The sequence below is a fragment of the Zea mays genome, chromosome 4, assembly GCF_902167145.1.
Source record: "Zea mays cultivar B73 chromosome 4, Zm-B73-REFERENCE-NAM-5.0, whole genome shotgun sequence".
NCBI classification, from domain to species: Eukaryota; Viridiplantae; Streptophyta; class Magnoliopsida; order Poales; family Poaceae; genus Zea; species Zea mays.
The window spans coordinates 48,628,984-48,656,339 of NC_050099.1; the positions used below are offsets into that span (position 1 = coordinate 48,628,984).

General features: G+C 57.0%; 1 protein-coding gene across 1 annotated transcript in view; it reads left to right on the plus strand.

Annotated features, from left to right (window-relative positions):
- Positions 1 to 1,121: 1,121 nt before the first annotated feature.
- LOC100282327 (exosome complex exonuclease RRP43) overlaps positions 1,122 to 27,356 on the plus strand; it is a 35,562-nt gene continuing 9,327 nt past the window's right edge. Inside the window, exons 1-4 of the mRNA NM_001155239.2 lie at positions 1,122 to 1,443; positions 1,526 to 1,595; positions 1,677 to 1,782; positions 25,728 to 25,794. Coding sequence (NP_001148711.2) covers positions 1,225 to 1,443; positions 1,526 to 1,595; positions 1,677 to 1,782; positions 25,728 to 25,794 — 462 coding nt within the window. The 5' untranslated portion in view covers positions 1,122 to 1,224. The remainder of the gene's footprint in view (positions 1,444 to 1,525; positions 1,596 to 1,676; positions 1,783 to 25,727; positions 25,795 to 27,356) is intronic.

Here is a 27,356-nt window from a genome sequence, read left to right on the forward strand (position 1 = left end):
GACGACAACTATATCAAGGATTGTGGCGTCATCTCGGCGCCGTAGGTGAGCAGAGGAGGACCGACAACAATGACAACTCGCCATCGTCGGGGTAGCTTTTGTGCTGGTCTGCCTTTAATTCTCTTCGCAAACACACACTTGCATTTTTTGTTTAAGCAAGCGTGTATGGTGATGCGTGCCTGATGACTAATGATGTACGATGGAACTTCTACCGGCAGGTGTTGCTCGTGTTCTTCAATGATGAGACCATGCAAATCATGATATATATCGAAGTCTGCATGACACTGATGGTTGCAATACAGTAGTGAAACAACTAAATTAAAATAACAAAATTTATGTATGGCTAGGATCACAAATAGATTATGAAATATTTTTTTATAACAATATAAGACACATTTTGTATAAAAATTATCATGGTATTATACGTTCCCGTTGCAACGCACGGGTACTCACCTAGTTATGTAATATGTGTCTATAATTTATATAGTCTATTTGTGTTGGTAAATTCCTAAAACCTATTATTTTAATAATGATAAAACAACAAATTTATCTGTGTGAGCTCGGATCGCGGACCGTCGGGCTGACCTGACCTGCGGGTCGTCGGGTCAAGCCACAAGCGGCTTGTACTGAGGTTTTGTTTATGTCTAAATATAGAAATGGGTACCCATTATTTGATATCTAATGGATATTTATTTTACTAGAGTACGTATATGTGTTAAATATTTTATTTATGGGTCTTTTGTTAGGCAAAAACTTTTACTCATGGATAAATGGATATTAGAACGTTCGATGCTCATTTATACCTTTGAACCCGTAGGTATAAAATAACTGACATAAATTTAGTCTAAAAGTATGAACTTAGTCTTCAATCATCTATTTTTTTAACTATTTAACAACCTTTTGAGCGATAATGTAATAGAAGGTTTAACAACTACTATTTAATAACCATTTATGAAACTTTTAATGTCTTATGTGATGTTATCTTAATGTTGCTACTTTATTCAATTATCTATAGTATTCTTAATAAATGGTTGAATGATGCTAGAAATTTTGTACAGTAACTAGATGAATAAATTCATATCCATAAGTGAATATATGTGATCCAGAAAAACTTTTTTTTTATCATTTCAACGGAGCGGCGGATTGAACAGGTTTACAGGCGCGCTCCCGCACGCATGCCCCAACCCTTTTTTGACAAGCTCAGCGTCCACCACTAAACGTAAGATGGCGGCGGAGACCAAACCGGCTGCGGCCATCGGGGTTGCCGGCGAGATGGAGGTGGAGGCATACCGCCGCCTATTCCCGGTGGCCTTCCTGGAGCGCCACCTGGGTGAGTCCGTCCGCATCGATGCCCGCCGCCTGAGAGAGGCCCGCACCACCACCGTCGCCCTCGGCGCCGTGTCCTCCGCGCATGGTTCCGCTCTCGTCCGCGTTGGCGACACCGTAATACGCCATCTTTCCTCCGCCGCTTTGCCCGTCTTGCTTGTCTCGCGTTCTTCAACTGTTCGACGAATTGTCTTTGCAGGCCATGCTCGCGTCGGTCAAGCTCGAGGTGATGTCGCCCTCGGCCGAGTACCCAGACGAAGGATCCGTCTGTTCGTGTTCCCCTTACCCTGCTGCTTTCTATTGCATTTGTTTTTTTCTCTTATTGATTTACGTATGTGTGTTTTGCGTAGCTGTTGAGTTCCACATGCCGCCCATCTGCTCCCCGCTGGTTAGGCCAGGCCGATCTGCGGAGGTGGCACCAGTCATCTCCAAGGCCCTTGAAGACGTTTTGATGAGGTTTTTGTCTCTCCGTTGACTCCAGTTCTTTAGTTGAATGAACAGATAAATGAATGCATAATCGAATCTCTTCCATAGAAGAGGGGAGAGTTCATCAGGATCAAATTTAATCTATCTCTACCGAAGTCCTGACTGTTCATTGTCACTATGGGCTAGACGACTATTTATACTTAGGACCTGTTTTGGTACACATGGCTAGTTATTAGTTGGGGCTAAAAACTAGCCCAAATAAACTATGGTTGGCAAACAACTAATTAAATAATTGGCTAAGAAATTAGCCCACCTATTAGCTCTCCTGTTTTGGATGCACTAGAAGTAATTTGAGCTAAAAATTAGCTAGCTAACAATTAGCCATGGTGCCCAGACATTGTTAGCCCGAAGACCCGGCGCTGTACGCCGTCATGGTCCGGCAAATGAGATCGCGCTTGGAACTACTTGCAAAACGCACACGATCACGATTGGACAGAGAGTGGAGAACTATTTTTGGTTCTGCACAAAAACCTGCAACTTCTCTGTTCTTCCTTTTATACTTACTGAAGAGGTAATTGATTGTTACAATAATCCAGCCGCTAAGCACGCAATTGACGCGTCCATCCCCATGTCCACGCTAAGTAGCTGGCTCACTAATCTACCACTACTACATGCATGGCTCACTTGAACAACCGGATTGGCAACCAGGTGACGCGACTGAAAATGCAGGCTGACAGGAACATAGACTGAAAGTTTTGAAACAAATACAACAACATGATGAAGAGCTGCAGTGCAAAGCTTTAAGTAACAACTCTCCTCCTAAACCTTGCGCAGAAGCTTGAGATTGACGAGGCCGATTCTTGTGCGGAGGTCACAGAAATGTTCCCGCGGCAGGGCTTTCGTCAAGATGTCTGGCAACTGTCCAGTTGTGCTGATCGGAACCACACGGTTCCTCCCTTCTTCGATGCATTCATGTATGAAATGAAATCTAGTGTCTATATGTTTACTGCGATTGTGGAAGACATGATTCTTACTGAGCTAGATGGCAGATTGGTTGCCCACGTTGATCTTCACAGCGTCTTCCTTCCCTCCTCTCAGTTCTGCTAGCAGACGCGAGATCCGCATTCCTTGGCAAGCATCCGTTGTTGCAGCAATATACTCTGCCTCACATGAAGGCAAAGAAATAACCTTCTGCTTTTGATATTGCCAGTTGATGCCATTGTTGTTGAGGAAGTAGATTACGCCTGTGGTGCTCTTGCGGGTGTCGATGTCCCCTGCAAGATCGCTGTCACTGAACCCAACAACATGTGCGTTCAGCTTCTTCCTCGAGTAAAAACAGCCGTAGTCTAGTGTCCTTGCAATATACTGGAGCACTCTTTTCACGGCCGCCAGATGCTCAGTCGTTGGCTTCTCCATGAACTGTATGACTATGACATACCCCATAGAGTAAGCTAAATCGGGCTTGGAGTTTACCAAATAATAAAGAGAGCCGACAATACTCCGGTATGCCGTTTCGTTGACTGCTGGTGCAGAGCTCATCTTGTTTAATTTCAGACGTGGCTCCATGGGAATGCAACTGACATTGCATCCCTCCAGACCGACGTTTTGAAGGATCTTCGTTGCATAGCACTTCGGCCAAGACAGATCCCATCGGCCATTTGAGTCACCTCCAATCCGAGGTAGTAGTGTAGCTAGTCCAAGATCGCTCGTGTGAAACATGCTCTTCATTTGCATCTTGAACTCGTTGATGTGGGCTGAATCCCCTCCACTGATCACTAGGTCATCCACATAAACGCCCACAAGCAGACGTTGCTTGTCTTCTCCATGCATGTACACGGCATGCTCAGAGTCATTGTGCCGGAAGCCAAGACGCAACAAGGAGTTGTCAAGCTTGGCATACCAGGCACATGGTGCTTGTCGAAGCTCGTACAGTGCCTTGATCAAGTGTTGCAATTTGCTTTCGTGCCCCTTAAGAATAAACCCGGGGGTTACTTGACGAAGACCCGTTCTTGCAGCTCGTCGTTGAGGAAGGCCAATTTAACATCCATGTGATGAACAAACCAGCCTTCGTTTGCAACATATGCGAGTAGAAGCCACACTGATTCTAGGCATGCCGCCATCGCGAAGACTTCGTCGAAATCGATGCCTTGATGTTGAACGTAGCCTTTCGTGACTAGACGGGCCTTGTGCTTGACGATGAAACCGACTGCATCCTTCTTCATATTGAAGACCCATTTGAGCCCAATGGCTCGAGTCCTCGGTGGGGGGTCGATCAGCTCCCATGCCGCGTTTGCCTCGATTGCTGTCATTTTGTCGAGCATGGCGTGGTGCCAACACTCATGTTGCTGTGCCTCAACAAATGTGGATGGCTCTACGCCTGTCGGCGTTTCGAACCCGGGGGGTCCCTGGACCGACGAGTAAATTATCGCCGCGTGCCCCAGCCCAGATGGGTCGGCACGAGACAGAGCACGAAGGGGGGAAGAAGCCGGAGGGAGACGGGCGTGAGAGGTGAAATCCCGCGGCCTTCGTGTTTGTCCCGCGCCCAGGTCGGGTGCGCTTGCAGTAGGGGGTTACAAGCGTCCACGCGGGAGGGAGCGAGCGGCCTCACGCGAGCGCCGTCCCGTCCTTCCCCGCGCGGCCAACCCTCGTAAGAGGGCCCTGGATCTTACTTTTATAGGCGTAAGGAAAGGATCCAGGTGTACAATGGGGGTGTAGCAGTGTGCTAACGTGTCTAGCGGAGGAGAGCTAGCGCCCTAAGTACATGCCATCGTGGCAGGCGGAGAGGTTTTGGCACCCGGTTCGTGTGATGTCGTGGCCGTCGGAGGAGCGCCGGAGCCTGGCGGAAGGACAACTGTCGGGGCTGTCCAGTCCTTGCTGACGTCCTCTTGCTTCCGTAAGGGGGCTGAGAGCCGCCGTCGTCATAGAGTGCGGGGCGCCATCATTACTCGTATAGTGGAGCGAGCCATATGGGACGCCGGTCTTGTTCCTCGTAGCCTGAGTCAGCTTGGGGCAGGGTAATGATGGCGCCTCCTGTTGACGTGGTCGGTCTGTGCCCTGGGTTGGGCGAGGTGGAGGCTCCTACGAGGTCGAGGTCGAGTCTGTCTTCCAAGGCCGAGGTCGAGTCCGAGCCCCTGGGTCGGGCGAGGCGGAGACCGTCGGCTGATGCCAGGCTGAGTCCGAGCCCTGGGGTCGAGCGAAGCGGAGTTCGTCGTCTTCCGGGGCTGAGCCCGAGTCCGAGCCCTGGGGTCGGGCGAAGCGGAGTTCGTCGTCTTCCGGGGCTGAGCCCGAGTCCGAGCCCTGGGGTCGGGCGAAGCGGAGTTTCCCATGGCGCCTGGGGCCGGGCCTGGCTGCCGTCAGCCTCACTCTGTCGTGTGGCACAATAGTCGGAGCGGCGCAGGCGGCGCTGTCCTCTTGTCAGACTGGTCAGTGGAGCGGCGAAGTGACTACGGTCACTTCGGCTCTGTCAACTGGAGGACGCGCGTCAGGATAAAGGTGTCAGGCCACCTTTGCATTAAATGCTCCTGTGATTTGGTCGGTTGGCGTGGCGATTTGGCCAAGGTTGCTTCTTGGTGAAGACTAGGCCTCGGGCGAGCCGAAGGTGCGTTCGTCGCCGTAGGGGGTCCTCGGGCGAGACGTAAACCCTTCGGGGTCGGCTGCCCTTGCCCGAGGCTGGGCTCGGGCGAGGCGCGATCGCGTCCCTTGAATGGACCGATCCTTGACTTAATCGCACCCATCAGGCCTTTGCAGCTTCGTGCTGATGGGGGTTACCAGCTGAGATTTAGGAGCCTTGAGGGTACCCCTAATTATGGTCCCCGACAGTAGCCCCCGAGCCTCGAAGGAGTGTTAATACTCGCTTGGAGGCTTTTGTCGCACTTTTTTGCAAGGGGACCAGCCTTTCCTGGTTGCGTTTTGTTCCAGTGGGTGCGCGCGAGCGCACCCGCCGGGTGTAGCCCCCGAGGCCTCGGAGGAGTGGTTTGACTCCTTCGAGGTCTTAGTGCGTTTCGCAACACTCCGGCTGGTCTGGTTGTTCCCTCATGCGAGCTGGCCGTAGCCCGGGTGCACGGTCGGGTCCCAAGTTCTCGAGCTGGTATGTTGACGCTGTCAACGGTTTGGCCGGAGCCGGGTTTGCGAGAGCAGCCCCCGAGCCTCTGCACAGGGCGAGAGGACGGTCAAGGACAGACTCAACTTTTTTACATACGCCCCTGCGTCGCCTTTCCGCAAGGAGGAGGGGGGGAAAGCGCCATGTTGCCCTTGGAGGGCGCCGAACATGGTGTCTCCAGCGAGCTGCTGACGGGTAATCCGAGTGGACGCTCGTGCCCCATTTGTTAGGGGTCGGCTAGAGGCCCGGAGGCGCGCTCCAAAAGTATCTGCGGGTGATCTGCCGGACCCGGTCCCCTTTTGACGGGGTCCGAGGGCTCGATGCCTCCCTCTGATGGGATTCCGTTACAAGATCGTTCCCGCTGGTCTCGGAAATGTCCTAGGGTACCTCGGGAGCGTAGCCCGAGCATTGGTTATGTATCGAACGTACCCAGGGTCATCCCTCGCTCTGTGTCTGAGGCGGCTGTGAACCCTTCGAGGGCCAGCCTACGAACCCCTGATCAGTAGTGGGCGCGGAGCCCGAGTGGCCTGAGGCGGCCGTTGAACCCTTCCGAGGGGCCGGCCTTCGAACCTCTGACCAGTAGTGGGCGTGGAGCCCAAGCGCTCTGAGGCGGCTGTTAAACCCCTCCGAGGGGCCAGCCTTTGAACCTCTGATCAGTAGGGAGGCTCGGGGCCTGTTTCCTTCACGGAGAAGGATCCTTTTCGGGGTATCCCCCTTTCCCGGTCCCTGTTGTAAGAGAGAGAAAGAGGAAAAGGAAAATGATACGAAATCGAATGACGTGACGTACCTTTTTTGACGCGGTCATTATGGCGAAGGCGAAGCGTCGCTCGCTTCTCCTGCCAGAGGCGCCGCCTGTCCCGCCGCGGAGTTAATGCGACGGGGCAAGTGGTTCGCGGGGCAGCCGTTGCGCGTGCGCGGGCCGTTCGAGGAACGGAACACGGGCGCGTCGTCTTCACGCCGTGAGAGAGGGTTCTCTCGCTGTCCCACGAGGTGACGTGAGCTTGGCTGACGACGTGACCGCTGCTTCTGCCCGCCTGCCACCGCCGTTACTGCCGGCCCATTTATGGCCGCATCGACCGTCGCGCCTTCTCCCGCGGCTGACTGGCCCGTGATCGATGCGCCTGGCTGGCACTGTTGGGTCATACGCAGGGTTGCCTCGAGTCGCGGTACTGGTTCCGCAGTCGAGGAGGCGCAGTAGTGGTGCGAGTGGCAGTTGCTCGCACGTAGCAACTGGCGCGCCGGTTGCGTGACGTGTGGGCCTGGGCCTCCATGCTGGGCGCGTTGGAGTCGAAGGGGTGCGCCCACTTGGCGCGGTTGCATGCCGACTGCATGGCTGTCCGCCCTTTCACCCGCCGGTCTGGGCGAAAGTGGAGGAATGCTCGTAACCGCTGGGCAGTTGCATGCACCGCGCGCGACGGTTTGGCTTCTTCTGCTCTGGGCCAGCCTGCATGACGCGTGGGACCCAGCCCCCGTGCCGTAGGGGGAGGACCTTGGAGCGTGTTGGAGAAGACTCAGCCCGCGACGGCTGGGGACGCAAGTAGGGAGAGTTGCCTTTAAAAGGAGGGTGACCCCCTTGAAAGGCGACCATGTCTTCGCGCTCCCTTATGCATCGTGTCTTTCCACCTTCCGAGCCCCCGGATGGGGAACACCAGCAATCCTTCCGCCTTGTTGTTGGAGGAACGCAACTTCGTGGAAGTTGGTACCTTTCAGCCATCGTTCGGGGAGGGGAGTGCGCCGAGTTGGGGTCGGTCCCTGCGCGGGCGGCGGCCCGCTCCTTCCCTCAGTGATCGGGGGGAAGGGCGTTCGCCGTTCGTGACGCTGGCAGTTGCCACGTGCCCGGCTCTCCGACCCGAGTGGCTTCGGAGCCGCTTCCGGCGCCGCCTTCCGCCACGGCAGCCGGAAGAGGTTTCTCCGCCGACGAGATAGCCGGCCCCGCCCACGGACTGACCTCCAACTCTACGGCCTTCTGCCCGTCCTTGCCTCTCGAGTGAGGGCATGGGCGAGGGCCTTATGGCAGCAGCATCCGCCCTGAGGTCATCGCTGCTGCTGTTCGGCCCCCCGGAGCAGAAGTCGTCGTCGTCGCCGCTGCTGGAGCGGGCGACGGCGAGCCGTCCGTCGGCCTTCTGTTGCTCCGCAGCCCCCCCTATCGTGTGGGGTTGTTCGTACCTGCGGAGACGGAACCGGAGTTCCGTTTGTAATGGCACCTTGAATGCCGGTGTTTTGTTCATTGCGGCTGTCGGGGCCTGAACATGTATGTATTTTTGGCGCAGAGCCGTGGTTTTTTCCTCATTTCGAGCACTAAGACTCGCCTGTCGGCTATCTGAACCACTTCACCAAGCGTGAGTTGCCTCGTGCAAAGGTGACGAGTGAGGTATCCGTATCCCGGAGGCGTAGGAGTCCCTCGACTCGGTCGGCCTTGCTGTCCGAGGCTTCTCTTGCTTAGTCAAATGAACCCTCGGCTGCTCTTCGATGAGCCGAAGCCGAAGGTAGCGGTGTGAGCACGGACAGAGGCTGAGTTGGCTCGAAAAGAAGACTTGGTCGGCCGGAGCCTGGCCGGGTCGTCCACTGGCGAGACCGACGCCGAAGTTGAATTGCCGAGGCCACAAACCGAGCCGATGTCCTCGGGGGACAGCTGGCTGAGGCTTCGGGGTGACCGGCCGAGCCGTCTGCTCGAGCCGGATTCCTGGAGAAGACCCTGGCGGCGATGGCCCGGGCGTGGTGCTGATGCCGTCCTTCGGGGTGGAGATCCTCCGACCGCGTCGCCGTCCGAGGCTAGGTCGGACCTCACCGAAGGTGTAGTTGACGCCGAGGGTGATGCTGCTCCCTTCAATTGTCAAGATCCGAGCCTGCAGGATCGGATTATCTTGTAGTGTGTGTTTTCTGTGGCCGCCGAGGCCCAAACACACCATCGTCGTGTTGTAAAGCTGCATTTCTTTTCCCTTTGTTTCGAGTATCTGGACTTATTTGTCGGTAACAGAATTGTTTGTGCGAGCGAGAGTTACTTTTCACGGAAGGTGATGAGTGAGGTATCCGTATCCCGGAGGCGTAGGAATCCCTCGGCTCGGTCGGCCTTGCCGCTTACGCGCACTCTTACTCGTCCATAGGGTTCTGTCACCGACACAGTCGAGAAGGCCCGAAAAATCGTTTCGGCAGAGGAGCTTTCGAGCGTGAAGACTTGTTCGGTCCGCGGAATCACCTATCCGAGCGCGAGTTACTTATCGCAGAAGGTGATGAGTGAGGTATCCATATCCCGGAGGCGTAGGAATCCCTCGGCTCGGTCAGCCTTGGCTGCTTACGTGTACTCCGTTGTTTTCAGGATCCACTTTCGAAGTAGTCGAAAAGCACGAAAGACACTCTGGCAGAAAAGAAATTTTTCCGAGGAAAATTTTGACGCAGAGGGGGTTCCCCCCTTTTAGCCCCCGAGGGAGGGTCGGGCTTTGCCGAGGCAAGGCTGACCCTTCCTTGATAACTAAACTTTGCGTGGGAACGAGACATACGAACAACTTGAAAGCATCTTAAGGGTAGAAGCGACGTAGCTGTTGGATGTTCCAAGCGTTGCTGTAGACCTCGCCTTGACTGTTGGCCAGCTTGTATGTTCCGGGCTTCAGAACCTTGGCGACGACGAACGGCCCTTCCCAGGGAGGCGTGAGCTTGTGCCGCCCTCGGGCGTCTTGTCGCAGCCGAAGCACCAGGTCGCCCACGTGGAGGTCTCGGGACCGAACCCCTCGGGCGTGGTAGCGTCGCAGGGACTGCTGGTACCGCGCCGAGTGTAGTAAGGCCATGTCCCGAGCCTCTTCCAGTTGGTCCAGTGAGTCTTCTTGATTAGCTTGATTGCTTTGGTCGGCGTAGGCCCTCGTCCTCGGGGAACCGTATTCTAAGTCTGTGGGCAAGATGGCCTCGGCCCCATAGACTAGAAAGAACGGTGTGAAGCCCGTGGCTCGGCTCGGCGTTGTCCTCAGACTCCAGACCACCGAGGGGAGTTCCTTCATCCACCGCTTGCCGAATTTGTTGAGGTCGTTGTAGATCCGAGGCTTGAGTCCTTGTAGAATCATGCCGTTGGCACGTTCTACCTGCCCATTCGTCATGGGGTGGGCCACGGCGGCCCAGTCCACCTGGATGTGGTGATCCTCGCAGAAGTCCAGGAACTTTTTGCCGGTGAACTGGGTGCCGTTGTCGGTGATGATGGAGTTCGGGACCCCACAACGATGGATGATGTTGGTGAAGAACGCCACCGCCTGTTCGGACCTGATGCTGTTTAGGGGTCGGACCTCGATCCACTTGGAGAATTTGTCGATGGCGACCAACAGGTGCGTGTAGCCCCCGGGTGCTTTCTGCAAGGGGCCGACTAGGTCCAGACCCCACACAGCAAACGGCCAGGTGATGGGTATGGTCTGCAGGGCCTGAGCAGGCAGGTGGGTCTGCCTTGCGTAGAACTGACACCCTTCGCAGGTGCGGACAATTCTAGTGGCGTCGGCCACCGCCGTCGGCCAGTAGAAACCTTGTCGGAAGGCGTTTCCAACAAGGGCTCGAGGTGCTGCGTGATGGCCGCAAGCCCCCGAGTGTATCTCTTGTAGGAGCTCCTGGCCTTCGGTGATGGAAATGCATCGCTAGAGGATGCCTGAGGGGTTGCGGTGGTAGAGCTCCTTCCCGTCTCCCAGCAAGACAAACGACTTGGCGCGCCGCGCCAACCGCCGAGCTTCGGCTCGGTCGAGGGGTAGCTCTCCTCGGTGGAGATATTGCAGGTACGGAGTCTGCCAGTTTCGATTAGGCGTGACCCCGCTCCGCTCCCCCTCGATGCGCAATGCCTCACCCTCGGGGGCCGAGGGTGTCTCGGGCCGAGCCGAGGGTGCCTCGGCGCCTCAGGCCGAGCCGAGGGTGCCTCGGGCTCGGGCATGTCGTCGGTCTTGACGGAGGGTTGGTGCAGGTCTCGGGAGAAGACGTCCGGGGGAACCGTTGTTCGCCCCGAGGCTATTTTAGCCAGCTCGTCCGCAGTCTCGTTGTAGCGTCGGGCGATGTGGTTGAGCTTGAGCCCGTAGAACTTGTCTTCCAGGCGCCGAACCTCATCGCAGTAGGCTTCCATCTTCGGGTCGCGGCAGTGGGAGTTCTTCATGACTTGGTCGATGACGAGCTGCGAGTCACCGCGAGCGTCGAGGCGTCGGACCCCTAGCTCGATGGCGATGCGCAACCCGTTGACCAGAGCCTCGTACTCAGCCACATTGTTGGACGCCGGGAAATGGAGGCGTAACACATAGCGTAGGTGCTTCCCGAGAGGTGAGATGAAGAGCAGGCCTGCGCCTGCTCCTGTCTTCATCAGCGACCCGTCGAAGAACATGGTCCAGAGTTCCGGTTGGATCGGAGCTGTTGGGAGCTGGGTGTCGACCCATTCAGCCACGAAGTCCGCCAAGACCTGGGACTTGATGGCCTTCCGAGGGGCGAACGAGATCGTTTCGCCCATGATTTCCCCACTTTGCAATTCTACCCGAGGCCTCTCGGCACTGGATGATCTCCCCTAGGGGGAAGGATGATACCACAGTTACCGGATGAGACTCGAAGTAGTGTCGCAACTTCCGCCGCGTCAGGATCACCGCGTACAACAGCTTCTGAATTTGTGGGTAGCAGATCTTGGTCTCGGACAGTACCTCACTGATGAAGTAGACTGGCCTTTGGACGGGCAATGCATGCCCCTCTTCTCGTCTCTCGACCACAATCGCGGCGCTAACCACCTGAGTGGTCGCGGCGACGTAGATCAAGAGGGCTTCTCCGGCAGCGGGGGCACCAAGATGGGCGCGTTCGTGAGGAGCGCCTTCAGGTTCCCGAGGGCTTCCTCGGCCTCAGGGGTCCAAGTGAAGCACTCGGCCTTCCTTAAGAGGCGGTACAGAGGCAGGCCTCTTTCGCCGAGGCGCGAGATGAAACGCCTCAGAGCCGCGAGACATCCCGTGACTCTCTGTACGCCTTTCAAGTCCTTGATGGGCCCCATGCTGGTGATGGCCGCGATCTTCTCCGGGTTGACCTCGATGCCCCGCTCGGAGACGATGAACCCCAAGAGCATGCCTCGGGGAACCCCGAAGACACACTTCTCGGGATTGAGCTTCACGCCTTTCGCCTTGAGACATCGAATGTCACTTCAAGGTCGGAAAGGAGGTCAGAGGCTTTCCTCGTCTTGACTACGATGTCATCGACGTAGGCCTCGACCGTTCGGCCAATGTGTTCGCCGAACACATGGTTCATGCACCGTTGGTACGTAGCACCCGCATTCCTCAAACCGAACGACATGGTAACATAGCAGTACATGCCGAAGGGTGTGATGAAAGAAGTCGCGAGCTGGTCGGACTCTTTCATCCTTATTTGGTGATACCCCGAGTAGGCATCGAGGAAAGACAGGGTTTCGCACCCAACAGTGGAATCCACGATTTGATCAATGCGAGGCAGAGGGTAGGGAACTTTCGGACATGCTTTGTTTAAACCAGTGTAGTCTACACACATCCGCCATTTCCCTCCTTTCTTTCTCGCAAGCACAGGGTTGGGAAGCCATTCGGGATGGAATACCTCTTTGATGAACCCTGCCGTCATTAGCTTGTGGATCTCCTCGCCTATGGCTCTGCGCTTTTCTTCGTCGAATCAGCGCAGAGGCTGCTTCACGGGTCGGGCTCCAGCTCGGATATCCAGCGAGTGCTCGGCGATATCCCTCGGTATGCCGGGCATGTCCGAGGGACTCCACGCGAAAACGTCGGCGTTCGCGCGGAGAAAGTCGACGAGCACTGCTTCCTATTTGGGATCGAGCTCGGAGCCGATCCGGATTTGCTTGGAGGCGTCGTTGCTGGGGTCGAGAGGGACGGATTTAACCGTCTCTGCTGGCTCGAAGTTGTCGGCGTGGCGCTTTACGTCTGGCGCCTCCTTAGAGAGCCTCTCCAGGTCAGCGATGAGGGCCTCGGATTCGGCGAGGGCCTCGGCGTACTCCACGCACTCCACGTCGCATTCGTACGCGTGTCGGTACGTGGGGCCGACGGTGATGACCCCGTTGGGGCCCAGCATCTTGAGCTTGAGGTAGGTGTAGTTGGGGACGACCATGAACTTTGCGTAGCATGGCCTCCCCAGTACTGCGTGGTAGGTTCCTCGGAACCCGACCACCTCGAACGTGAGGGTCTCCCTTCGGAAGTTGGAGGGCGTTCCAAAGCAGACGGGAAGATCGAGTTGTCCGAGGGGCTGGACGCGCTTCCCGGGGATGATCTCGTGGAAAGGCGCAGCGCCTGCCCGGACCGAGGACAGATCAACACGCAGGAGCCCGAGGGTCTCGGCATAGATGATGTTGAGGCTGCTGCCTCCGTCCATGAGGACCTTGGTGAGCCTGACGTCGCCGATGACGGGGTCGACAACGAGCGGGTATTTTCCCGGGCTCGGCACGCGATCGGGGTGGTCGGCTTGGTCGAAGGTGATGGGCTTGTCGGACCAGTCTAGGTAGACTGGCGCCGCCACCTTTACCGAACAGACCTCCCGGCGCTCTTGCTTGCGGTGCCGAGCCGGGGCGTTCGCCACTTGCCCACCGTAGATCATGAAGCAGTCGCGGACCTCGGGGAACTCTCCTGCCTGGTGATCTTTCTTCTTATCGTCGTCGCGAGCCTTGCCACCCTCCGCGGGCGACCCGACCTTGTGAAAGTGGCGCCGAAGCATGGCGCACTCCTCAAGGGTGTGCTTGACGGGCCCCTGATGATAGGGGCACGGTTCCTTGAGCATCTTGTCGAAGAGGTTGGCACCTCCGGGAGGTTTCCGAGGGTTCTTGTACTCGGCGACGGCGACAAGGTCCGCGTCGGCGGCGTCGCGTTTCGCTTGCGACTTCTTCTTGCCTTTCTTCTTGGCGCCGCGCTGAGTTGACGCCTCGGGGACATCTTCCGGTGGGCGGCCCTGGGGCTGCTTGTCCTTCCGGAAGATAGCCTCAACCGCCTCCTGGCCAGAGGCGAACTTGGTGGCGATGTCCATCAGCTTGCTCGCCCTGGTGGGGGTCTTGCGACCCAGCTTGCTCACCAGGTCGCGGCAGGTGGTGCCGGCGAGGAACGCGCCGATGACATCTGAATCGGTGATGTTGGGCAGCTCGGTGCGCTGCTTCGAGAATCGTCGGATGTAGTCCCGGAGAGACTCTCCCGGCTGCTGGCGGCAGCTTCGGAGATCCCAGGAGTTTCCAGGGCGCACGTACGTGCCCTGGAAATTGCCGGCGAAGGCTTGGACCAGGTCGTCCCAGTTGGAGATCTGCCCCGGAGGCAGGTGCTCCAGCCAGGCCCGAGCGGTATCGGAGAGGAACAGGGGGAGGTTGCGGATGATGAGGTTGTCATCGTCCGTTCCACCCAGTTGGCAGGCCAGTCGGTAGTCCGCGAGCCACAGTTCCGGTCTCGTCTCCCCCGAGTACTTTGTGATAGTAGTCGGGGTTCGGAACCGGGTCGGGAACGGCGCCCGTCGTATGGCGCGGCTGAAAGCCTGCGGATCGGGTGGTTCGGGCGAGGGGCTCCGATCCTCCCCGCTGTCGTAGCGTCCCCCACGCCCGGGGGTGGTAGCCTCGGCGCACCCTCTCGTCGAGGTGGGCCCGACGGTTGCGGCGATGGTACTCGTTGCCGAGGCGACTCGGGGCCGCAGGCGCTGTGTTGCACGTGCGCTCGGTGTGGACCGAGGCTTCCCGCATGAATCGGGAAGTCGCAGCGCGATGTTCCGAGGGGTACCCCTGCCTTCGGGAGGCGGAGCTTTCGGCCCGTCGGACCGCGGCGTCCTCCAGGAGGTTCTTGAGCTCTCCCTGGATACGCCGCCCCTCGGTGGTTGATGGCTCCGGCATCGCGCGGAGAAGCATTGCCGCTGCAGCCAGGTTCTGGCCGACCCCACTGGAAACCGGTGGCGGCCTTACCCTGACATCGTCGGCGATGCAGTGCTGGATACCCTGGGGTAGATGACGCACTTCTCCGGCCGGAGGTTGGCCCGCCCATTCCTGCCCGATGTCCCGGCGGATCGGCTCAAATGTTCCTGCTCCCTCGTCGAGCGTGGCCTGCATCTCGCGGATTTGCTCGAGCTGTGGGTCATGACCCCCCGCCGGGACGGGGATCACAGCTAGCTCCCGAAGGATGTCAACGCGAGGCACAGGCTTAGGGAGATCTCCGTTCTCCGGCATACCAAGATGGTTGCCTTCGTTGGGACCCCCTAGATCGACGTGGAAACATTCACGACTTGGGCCGCAGTCCTCGTCGCCGAGGCTGCGGCTACCGTCGGAACAGTCGGAAAGGCAGTAGTCGCACGCGGTCATAAAGTCCCGCATGGCACTGGGGTTACCAAGTCCGGAGAAATCCCAACAAAAGTCGGACTCGTCTTCTTCCTCGGACCCCGAGGGCCCGTAGGTCGAGGCAACCGTCAGCCGGTCCCAGGGTGACCGCATACGATACCCCAGAGGGTTTGGACTCGCCTCTACTAGAGCGTCCACCAAAGCGAAGTCGCTTGGCGGGTCGAGGCTGAATCCAAAAGGCGTGAGATGGGAATCGGTTGGTACCTCTTGGTCGACAGGCGGTGACGAAGTCACATCAGGAGCTGACTGCACCGTCGTCTCAGGTACGAGGGTGACGCCCAGCAAGTCCTTCGCGAGCGTGCTGGCGTCGTCCGTTCGCTCGGGGTTGGCGTGTTGCGGGGAGACGACGCTCGTCTTCGTCTCAGACGCGAGATCGATGCCCGACGTGCCCCCCGTTGGGGCGCCGGCGCCGTCGACTCGCTCGACAGCCGACGAGGTGCCGCCTCCTGCTTGGCCTTGGTTGCCCCGCCTCCTCCTCCGTCGGCGGGGGGACGGGGCGAGCTCGAATGTTGTTCTTCCACCACGTGGGGAAGACGTCGTCGATTCCGCCGCCGGCAGGCGGGCTGTCGGCCGCCATTGTCGCTGTCGCGCGGCGGGGGAAGGAGTATCATGTCGTAGCTGCCGTCGAGGGACATGAACTCAAGACTCCCGAAACGGAGCACCGTCCCGGGCTGGAAAGGTTGTTGGAGACTGCCCATCTGGAGCTTGACGGGAAGCTGTTCGTCAACACGCAGCAGGCCCCTACCTGGCGCGCCAACTGTCGGCGTTTCGAACCCGGGGGGTCCCTGGACCGACGAGTAAATTATCGCCGCGTGCCCCAGCCCAGATGGGTCGGCGCGAGACGGAGCGCGAAGGGGGGAAGAAGCCGGAGGGAGACGGGCGTGAGAGGTGAAATCCCGCGGCCTTCGTGTTTGTCCCGCGCCCAGGTCGGGTGCGCTTGCAGTAGGGGGTTACAAGCGTCCACGCGGGAGGGAGCGAGCGGCCTCACGCGAGCGCCGTCCCGTCCTTCCCCGCGCGGCCAACCCTCGTAAGAGGGCCCTGGATCTTCCTTTTATAGGCGTAAGGAAAGGATCCAGGTGTACAATGGGGGTGTAGCAGTGTGCTAACGTGTCTAGCGGAGGAGAGCTAGCGCCCTAAGTACATGCCATCGTGGCAGCCGGAGAGGTTTTGGCACCCGGTTCGTGTGATGTCGTGGCCGTCGGAGGAGCGCCGGAGCCTGGCGGAAGGACAGCTGTGGGGCTGTCGAGTCCTTGCTGACGTCCTCTTGCTTCCGTAAGGGGGCTGAGAGCCGCCGTCGTCATAGAGTGTGCGGGGCGCCATCATTACTCGTATAGTGGAGCGAGCCAGATGGGACGCCGGTCTTGTTCCCCGTAGCCTGAGTCAGCTTGGGGCAGGGTAATGATGGCGCCTCCTGTTGACGTGGTCGGTCCGTGCCCTGGGTTGGGCGAGGTGGAGGCTCCTCCGAGGTCGAGGTCGAGTCTGTCTTCCAAGGCCGAGGTCGAGTCCGAGCCCCTGGGTCGGGCGAGGCGGAGACCGTCGGCTGATGCCAGGTGTTAGACTAACCCGTCTAGGGTTTGGGGTCTTCCCCGTGTAATGTCCATCTCACCCCTCTGTAATGGGCCTGGCCCAGTTTACTCAGCCTATTAATATATCGCCCAACCCCCGTTAGGGTTTGGGGTTCACATTCCAACATGGTATCAGACTAGGTTTAGGGTTTTTTTTTTCCTGCAACCGCTGCAGCCGCTGGGAGCTCTCCTCCCCTGCAGCCGCCACCCCTACAGCCGCCGGCCCCCAGCCAGCCGCCAGCCCCCATCCCGCCGGCCCATCTCCCTCAAACGCCCGCGCTGCCAGCAGGCCCGGCATCCCCTGCCTGCCGCGCCGCCGCGCGCCGTGCTCCCCCAGGCGCGCCGCCGTCCGCGCCTCCAGCCGTCAGGGCCGCGCGCCGGCCGGACCCGACGCCCCCCCCAGCCGCCGCGCCGGCCGGACCCTCCAGCCGCCGCGTCAGGAAGCCGCCCAGCCTGGGCCGCGCGCTAGGAAGCCGCCCAGCCAGGGCCGCGCGCCGTCCGCGCTTCGGCCGGACCGTCGGTCCTGCAACCGCCGCGCCAGGAAGCCGCCCAAGGCCGACTTCGCCGATCTCGCGCGCCCGGCCGCCTCTGGCCCGCGCCCAGACGCGACTCCGCGCCTTCTCCCTCTGCTCCCACCGGACCGCGCACCTGCGCCGTCTCCTCCAACCGCCGGTGCCGCGCGCGGCTTGTGTCCTTCCGCGCCAGCGCCGCCGGATCCGCCCCGGCTCGCTTCTTCCCCTTCTCCGTCGGCCGGCGTCCAGCCGGCCTCCTCCCCTCGCTCCCGTCATCCGCTGGTCCCCAGCCGACCTTCTCTCTGCCGCGAGCACTCCCCGCTGCAGCCTCCTCTTCACTTGCCGTCAGTCGCTGTCGGCCCCAACTCCTAGCCAAGCCGCCCGACTCGATCCTTCTGGCAGCGTGCGCCCTTCTGGACGGCCCTCCTCACTTCTCGCGCCGCTGCGCTTCCCCTACCAGTGTTTTCCCCACACCGATTCCATGACGTCACCCCCGCTGTACATGAGCTTTACCTCGCCCGTCGCTCCTGTGACTGTGCGTGCCCTCCTCCACAACGACCAGCTCATCCGGGGCATGTTCGTGTCCCTCGATCCAGTCTGGAACCCTATTCTCCGGGACTGCGTTGAGATCCACCCTCAGGCGGGCCGCCACGTGCCTGGACCGCTTGTCTTCCCATGTGCTGCGATCGCCTCCCTAGCGGTTGAGCCCGTGTCATCTCCCTCCCCACCTAGCGCCTCTATCGGGGCACCTTCTTTAGCCCTCTCCGCTCACACCGTACCTTCGCCACCAACACCTCCCCCTCCCACCACCGATTGGGTGGTTGACTCCGGGGCCTCCTTCCACACTACCCCCACAACTAGTTCGTTACTCCACTCCCATCCACCACACCCCTCACATCCTTCCTCCATAGTCGTTGGGAACGGTTCCACCCTCCCGGTCACCTCAGTAGGTGCATCGGTTCTTCCAGGACCATTCTGCCTTAACGATGTCCTTGTTGCTCCTGGACTGACTCATCCCCTCCTCTCGGTTCGTCGCTTCACTAGTGACAACCAGTGCTCTATGGAGTTCGACCCCTGGGGTCTCACCATACGCCACCTTCCCACACATGCTGTGCTCGGTCGCTGTGACAGCTCCGGCCCCCTCTATTCCCTTCACTTGCCCACCACTCCCCACACCGGAGTAGCCTCATCTCCTGCCCTTACTACTACCACCACATCATATGCTCTTGCTACTACCACCACCTCCTCCGCCATTTGGCACCGTCGCCTTGGGCACCCTGGACCTGACGTCATGTCCCAGCTTGCCGGCCACTCTGACATATCCTATACTCGGGGCTCTTCTACGCACCTCTGTCATGCTTGTCAGCTTGGCCGTCACTCCCGTTTTCCCTTTTCCACCTCCACGTCCAGGGCTGTTCAGGCCTTTGATCTTGTCCACTGTGATCTCTGGACGTCTCCTGTCCTTAGCCTCTCCGGCTACAAATACTACCTGGTCATTCTAGACGACTACTCTCATTTCCTTTGGACTTTCCCCCTTCGGCTGAAGTCCGACACGTTCACCACCCTCACTCACTTCTTCGCCTGGGTATCCACCCAGTTCCGGCGCCCGGTTCGTGCCCTGCAGTGCGACAATGGCCGCGAGTTCGACAACAACGCCTCCCGTTCATTCTTCCTCACTCACGGTGTCCAGCTGCGTCTCTCGTGCCCCTACACCTCTGCTCAGAACGGCCGGGCCGAGCGCATGATCCGCACCACCACCAATATGATCCGCTGTCTTCTCTTTCAGGCGTCTCTCCCTGCAACCTACTGGGCAGAGGCCCTTCATACGGCCACGCATCTCCTCAACCGTCTTCCCTCGAAGGCGGTGAGCCACCCTACACCTCACTTCGCCCTGTACGGCACAGCCCCTTCCTACGACCACCTGCGCGTGTTTGGCTGTGCCTGCTACCCTAACACTTCCGCTACCGCCCCTAACAAGCTCTCTCCTCGCTCCACTCGCTGCCTCTTCCTCGGCTACTCCCCTGACCACAAGGGGTATCGGTGTCTGGACCTCACCTCCCACCGCATCATCATCTCTCGTCACGTCGTCTTCGACGAAGATGTGTTTCCCCTTGCAGGCTCCACCACACCCACCGATCTCGACTCACTCCTCGAGTCCGATCCGGTTCCCCCCCACCCCCGGCGCCACGCCTTGCGCCGTTACCTGCTCCTCGTGCAGCCACGACGCCACCGCTCGCGCCCATCCCAGCGCCACGTGCGGCGCCGTCGACCCCGCCTGCGCCTCGCGCGGCCACGACGATCATGCCTGCGTCATGCGCGGCCCCCTCGATCCTGCCTGCGCCACGCGCGGCCCCGTCGACCCCGCCTGCGCCACGCGCGGCCCCGTCGACCACGCCTGCGCCACGCGCGGCCCCGCCGATCCTTCCTACGCCACGCGCGGCCCCGTCGACCCCGGCTCGCTTCGCCAACCCCACGCTCGTCTACCACCGCCGCGGCCACGCCACCACCTCGGCGCCCCCCGACTCAGGCCCGTCGACGAGCGCGGCCCGCTTCGCCGACCCTGCCGTCGTCTATCACCGCCGCGAGCCGGCCACTACCGCCGCTCTCGACGTTCCGGCGGTTCGCTCCGAGTCGTCCGTATACCACCCAGTCGCCATCCACCGCGACCCCGGGCACGTCCACCCAATGGTGACTCGGCGCGCCGCTGGCGTTCTTCGCCCCGTCGACCGGCTGATCCTGGCTGCTGCTACGTCCAGCACTCCACCCGACGCTTCCCCGGTGCCCTCCTCCGTTCGCACTGCCCTCGCCGACCCACATTGGCGTCGTGCTATGGAGGAGGAGTACGCGGCCCTCTTGGCCAACCACACCTGGGACCTGGTGCCACGTCCACCAGGCACCAACGTGGTCACCGGCAAGTGGCTCTTTCGCCACAAGCTGACCTCGGACGGCTCCCTCGACCGCTACAAGGCCCGTTGGGTCCTTCGGGGCTTCACCCAGCGCCCCGGAGTGGACTACGACGAGACCTTCAGCCCCGTCGTCAAGTTCGCCACTGTTCGCGCCGTCCTCTCCCTCGCCCTCTCCCGCGACTGGGCGATCCATCAGCTCGACGTCAAGAATGCCTTCCTCCATGGCACTCTGACGGAGACTGTCTACTGTAGCCAGCCCACCGGCTTCGTCGACGCTGACCGTCCGGATCTGGTCTGCCGGCTGAATCGGTCCCTGTACGGCCTCAAGCAGGCACCACGGGCCTGGTACAGTCGCTTCGCCTCCTACCTGGCCTCCATCGGCTTCGTCGAGGCCAAGTCGGACACGTCCCTGTTCATCTACCGGCGCGGCGACGACACCGTCTACCTCCTGCTCTACGTCGACGACATTGTGCTCACGGCATCCACCGCCGACCTCCTACACCGCACGATCATCGCCCTCCAGCGGGAGTTCGCGATGAAGGACCTGGGGCCCCTACACCACTTCCTCGGCATCACCGCCGAGCGCCGGCCTCAGGGTCTCTTCCTCCACCAGCGCCAGTACGCCATCGACATCCTGGAGCGGGCTGGCATGTCTGACTGCAAGCCCTGCTCCACGCCTGTCGACACTCAGGCGAAACTATCTGAGGACGACGGGCCTCCGGTCGCCGACGCGACGTCCTACCGGAGCCTGACCGGCGCGCTCTAGTACCTCACCTTCTCCAGGCCCGACATCGCATACGCCGTCCAGCAGGTGTGCCTGCATATGCACACTCCGCGGGAGCCCCATCTCACCGCGCTCAAGCGGATTCTGCGCTACCTCCGCGGCTCCCTCGACTACGGCCTCCTTCTCCGTCCATCCCCGACGTCGGAGCTCATGGTCTACACCGACGCTGACTGGGCTGGCTGTCCCGACACGTGCCGGTCCACCTCCGGTTACGCCGTGTTCCTGGGCGCCAACCTCATCTCTTGGGCCGCCAAGCGACAGCCCGTCGTCTCTCGCTCCAGCGCTGAGGCCGAGTACCGTGCCGTGGCCAACGGTGTGGCAGAGGCCTCCTGGCTGCGCCAGCTCCTCTACGAGCTCCACAGTCCCCTCCAGCGCGCCACCCTCGTCTACTGCGACAACGTCAGCGCGGTCTACCTCTCCACCAACCCCGTGCAACATCAGCGCACGAAGCACGTGGAGATCGACCTGCACTTCGTTCGCGAGCGTGTCGCTGCCGGTGACGTTCGTGTTCTCAGCGTCCCCACCACGCTGCAGTTCGCCGACATCTTCACCAAGGGGTTACCATCGAGTGTATTTTTAGACTTTCGATCCAGTCTCAACATCTGTACAGGATAGAGTTGTGACTGCGGGGGGGGGGGGGGTGTTAGACTAACCCGTCTAGGGTTTGGGGTCTTCCCCGTGTAATGTCCATCTCACCCCTCTGTAATGGGCCTGGCCCAGTTTACTCAGCCTATTAATATATCGCCCAACCCCCGTTAGGGTTTGGGGTTCACATTCCAACACCAGGGCTGAGTCCGAGCCCTGGGGTCGGGCGAAGCGGAGTTCGTCGTCTTCCGGGGCTGAGCCCGAGTCCGAGACCTGGGGTCGGGCGAAGCGGAGTTCGTCGTCTTCCGGGGCTGAGCCCGAGTCCGAGCCCTGGGGTCGGGCAAAGCGGAGTTTCCCATGGCGCCTGGGGTCGGGCCTGGCTGCCGTCAGCCTCACTCTGTCGTGTGGCACAGCAGTCGGAGCGGCGCAGGCGGCGCTGTCCTCTTGTCAGACTGGTCAGTGGAGCGGCGAAGTGACTACGGTCACTTCGGCTCTGTCAACTGGAGGACGCGCGTCAGGATAAAGGTGGCAGGCCACCTTTGCATTAAATGCTCCTGTGATTTGGTCGGTTGGCGTGGCGATTTGGCCAAGGTTGCTTCTTGGTGAAGACTGGGCCTCGGGCGAGCCGAAGGTGCGTTCGTCGCCGTAGGGGTCCTCGGGCGAGACGTAAACCCTTCGGGGTCGGCTGCCCTTGCCCGAGGCTGGGCTCGGGCGAGGCGCGATCGCGTCCCTTGAATGGACTGATCCTTGACTTAATCGCACCCATCAGGCCTTTGCAGCTTCGTGCTGATAGGGGTTACCAGCTGAGATTTAGGAGCCTTGAGGGTACCCCTAATTATGGTCCCCGACAACGCCATTGGCCATAAGGAGCCGACTCGTCATCTCTTGCTGCGCTAGACCTGGATGCATTGAGGGATTGAGAACGTCGTCGATCCTGCGAAATTGAAGTGGTGCATAATCATGATCAACATCAAGATCTACTTCATCGACTTTAGGGGCGTGGTGAAGTCCAGCGCTCATCCGACTGCTTGCGTTGAGGTGACTGGTGTTCGTTGCACGCTCTCGTGTTCCATGGGTGGCGGGGAGAGCGTCAGTGTTCTCGTCGTCGTAGTGTACCCTCTTTCAACTGTAGGTGACGACACCGTGGTGACAGTGACCTCCCGCGACAGCCCATCCCCGACATCCTCGGTGTCGAAGTCGTCCGTCGTGTCCTCGAGTTCACCACTCCATCTCCACTATAGACTCATAAAAAATGACGTCTTGGCTAATGTGGACTCACCGTGTCACTGGGTTGAAGAGTCGTTACGCCTTGGAGTCAGCTTCATAGCCGACGAAGATGGTGGGTCGGCTCTGGTCATCCAGTTTCTTCAGGTTGGGGGTCATCAGCTTCATATGTGCAACACAGTCGAATGTGCGCTGGTATTGTTCTCCATGTGAGTTCCTAGTCCAAAGCTGATAGAGAGTCTTGCCCCCGTGCTTCTCGATGAGGTCCGATAGAGGAGGTACACGACCGTCATCACTGCTTTGCCCTAGAACACGCCAGGGAGTCACTTCGCCTTGAGAATGCACCGTGTAGTGCCCACCATCGTCTGGTTTCTCCGCTCGACAACTCCATTCTGTTGAGGCGAGTAAGGAGCTGTGAGTTGGCGATCCACTTTGATGTTGGCACATTATTCTTCAAACTTGTTGGACAAGAACTCTCCTCTGTCCGTGCGGAGGGCATGAACCCGCTTGCCTGGCTTGCGTTCCACCATCGACTAGATGCGCTTGATGGCTGCGAAGGCACCATCCTTACAGGGAAGCAACACAATCCACTTATACCTTGAGTAATCATCAACGAGAAGCAGAAAGTATCGATTTCCACTTGGAGTTGGTGGCAAGATGGGGCCACAGATGTCACCATTGAGCAACTTAAGCACTTCTGGACTGAGACTGGGTGCGCTCAGGAAGTGGAGTTTGTCTGTGCTTGCCTGCAAGACAAGCATCACATGTTTGCTTTACTTGGTTGAGTAGTGGCATCCTTCAGACCAGCTCCTCTCGACCCATCTTTAGCGCTTCAAAATTGACATGCCCGAAATGGGCGTGCCACAGCCAGGCACCATATGGTGTGTGCGCCGCCAGACACATTGGACATGCGATGTTGGTGTCAAGCATGTAGATTTTCTATGGAGACGATCTCTATGGAGAGCGTGCTGATGTCAAGAAGAGTTTCTATGGAGATGACAAGTTGTTTGTACCTAGGACGAGTGACGCAAAGATATTTTGCCACAACTTTGTCTTCGAGCTCCGAATCTCCAAGTATGGCCAGACGCTGAACAAGGTTCTCCAGTCGAAGTGTAGAGTCTTCGATCTGCTCGTTCTCCCGAAGCACTATCTGCTCATACTCGACTCGCAGACTCTGTGCCATCGACTTCCTCACCCGTTTGTCGCCGATGCGCATTGTCTTGATTGCCTTCATGCCTCCTTGGTCGTCAACTTCGTTCCAAGGGTGGGGACCATCTCGGGGGAACCATTGAGCAGATCGCCTCCAACGCAGTCTGATCATTATGGAAGTCGTTGTCGTCGTTGAATTTGATGATGTCCCATAGATGATGGGCCTAGAGCTTCAGCTTCATCAATAATGACTAGTTGTCGTAACTGGCCTTCATCAACTGCAGTCAGTTGTCGGAGCCGTCGGTTTCCCTGATGATGTGTTCCATGACGACCTCCCTCTGATGGTACGGACCGCGAGCGGCGAGCATCGTGGGTCCGTGATCGACGCGGCGGAGATCGGCTTGGGAACACTCCGCTACCCTTTTCGGAGGATTCGACCTTCTCCTTCCCTGCTGGCGACACCATGGTAGCACACTCTCTTCTTCAACCTCGCTCCGATGCCAATTGTTAGCTCGATGTCCCGACGTTGTTCGTTGGCGGCGTGGTCCGGCGAACGAGATCGCACTTGGAACTACTTGTGAAACGCACACGATCACAATTGGACATAGAGTGGAGAATGATTTTTGGTGTTGCGCAAAACCTGCAGCTTTTCTGTTCTTCCTTTTATACTTACTGAAGAGTGAAATGATCATTATAGTAATCCAGCCGCTAAGTGTGCAATTGAGGCGTCCATCCCCATATCCACACTATGTAGCCGGCTAACAAATCTACCACCACTACTACATGCATGGCTCACCTGAACAACGGATCGGCAACCAGGTGGCGCGACTGAAAATGCAGACTGACAGAAACACGAACTGAAAGTTCTGAAACAAATACGACAACAGGATGAAGAGCTGCAGCGCAATGCTTTAAGCAACAAACATGCCCTTAGGCCTTATTGTGGAGACTGGAGAGGACAAACTAATCATGTGGAAGGCATTATGTAGTGATACACTGATACACAGCGGACCATAACTACAGATCTATTTTCTATGGATCACAAACAATGCCTAAACGACCTTAATTCTCTGATTATTTGATGGCATGGTGGAAAATTGGAAATACTGCAACGATTTTGTCTTCAATAATGCCACTTCAAGTGTCACTGGTGTTTCGGACAGTTGAAGAGGAGAGAGCCATTTGGTGTTCAGCCATGGCTCGGCCGCTTGGGGCCTCTAGGTCCTCATATAGTTTCAGTTTTTTCTGGCTTAATGGTCGCTTGGTAGTTGTGTTCTTTATATTTTGGGGCATGATTTCTGTTGTAAAGTAGTGGCTCCATGGATTTTTGTCTATGTTATCTGTGGTGTTGTGTGGGTTTTACACACATGGTACTTACTCTTAATGAAATGACAGTATGACACAGCTCCCTGCATCGTTTACCATGGACCATCTCCTGTAAATCAAAATAACAGCAGGTTTTCGTACTTTCCTGACATCTTCCATCTGCTTATGCGTAATTCTCTTTTGAGGATAAAGTGACACATGCTCAACATTTTGTACTAGTAGACATAACTACAGATGTTGAAATTAATAATCGAAGTTCATTTGGATTCTGAAGTTAAAGATGTCTAGTGGAAAATAATAGAGGGTGTAGAAACTAGAAATCACTGGTTTGCATCAGGTGTGCATGCAAATCCTGTACTTATTGTTCTGTTTGTAGGTTATTGTCTGTTGAATTTGGTACCACCATTGCATGATTTCGTTACTTCGGCCATACCTTTTTCTGTATCACTCCTACAATCTAATGAATGGCACATAGTGACACTGACATAATTTTGTTCTGTCCTCTTATTCAGTTCCAGAATGCTAAATTTGAAGGACCTCTGTTTGATAACTGGGAAGGCTTCTTGGCTAGCATACCTGGTAATATATCTTGGTTCACTCATTGATAGCTTTAGTGTGTGGACCATAAGGAACAATGCCCTTGAGGCCTTGACAAGAAATCACTGTTAGTTATTACAAGGGCTCCACTTTTTACTTCTACAGACAAATAATATAAGTTGAATAATATGAGAAAGCGAACCAAGGATTCAAGCACCCAGGTTTTCATTGAGTCAAAACTGGTATACCTTGAAAGATCAGGTGACTTGGATAGCATGATTTGTAGTTGAGAATGTACCCTTTACACATTCTATGACTATACTGTCAATGCTAGGATTCTAATATGCCTTGTGATGTTTTGAAAATTTACGTGACAGCCAAATTCATGCTTGTGACTTTCCTCAAGCAGCTCTTGCTTAGTCGTCTTAGTTGCAAACCATTTGTGATTATTTTCTTTATTTAGAAGTTAGCCCACCTTCATTTGATGTCTTTTTTTCAGTCATAGCATTTCCTGATTACCTTCCTAAACCTTCTCTGTATTACCATCTTAGTATTTCTTTGTACTTCAGTTAAGTGCTAATCCTGTAATTTATGGTTTATTAATAGCATCCCCAAAATTTAAAATGATCCAAGCATTAGTTTTCAGAAGCCATTTGAAACCCCTGCTCCTTAAGTTGTAGGCCTTTATGCCTTAGGGATTGGAAGGAACTAGACAAACTTTGTGTAACTTCAGGCAATGTCTAGCTTGGAATTACTGAATAACCCTCAGCCCCACCCAACATAAGTTGAGTTTAACTATTTTCTTCTTAAGCCCCTGTCCTCTTTCAGTAGGTTCACATGATAGTACCAAATAGGATGTTTTCTCAGCACTGAATGTGCATATGTGATAAGGGTACAGTTTTGCACAATTGCATTTTAATCATGCAAAGTTGAATCTCTGATGCTTCAAAATTTTACCACCTGGAAAATACCATTCTAATAAGTAAATTAGGAGACATGCCAATCCAAAGTAGGCTCTTTATTTAGTCTACCACCCCAGAACTTCACAATTTTTTGTTGGCATTTGTGCTTGTCGCCTTGTCCCTTCTCTGTTTTTTCACAAACCGGCAGGAGAGCTGCCTATCATCATTATATTAAGAGGGAATAAAAGATAGGAATACAGAACCAAGTCCCAAATTAAAAGGGAAAAAAAAGAAAAGGAAGGATACATTTGACCATCATGGTCAAAACTCAAAAGAGAATGTAGTGTGCTTGTCCCCAAACCTTGAACCCTAATACCTGCAACCACAAAAGACCCAGATATTAAAAAAGGATTGCACCTAGGTGCTGCCAGCTTCATTGGGGTCGATAATCTAATCATTAAGCCTTGTCACCAGTAGTCTCAGGTTTACTTAAAGCTTTGTACCTTGCTACTCCCTCCTTTCCAAATTATAAGACATTTTGGCTTTTCTAGATACATAGCTTTTGGTATGCACTTAGATACACACTATGTCTAGATTAGAGATGGCAATGGGTAAATACCCATTAGGTATTACTATCCCATATCTATACCCACGATAACAAAATAATCTCGTCGGGGTTACCCATATCCACTGGTGGGTATG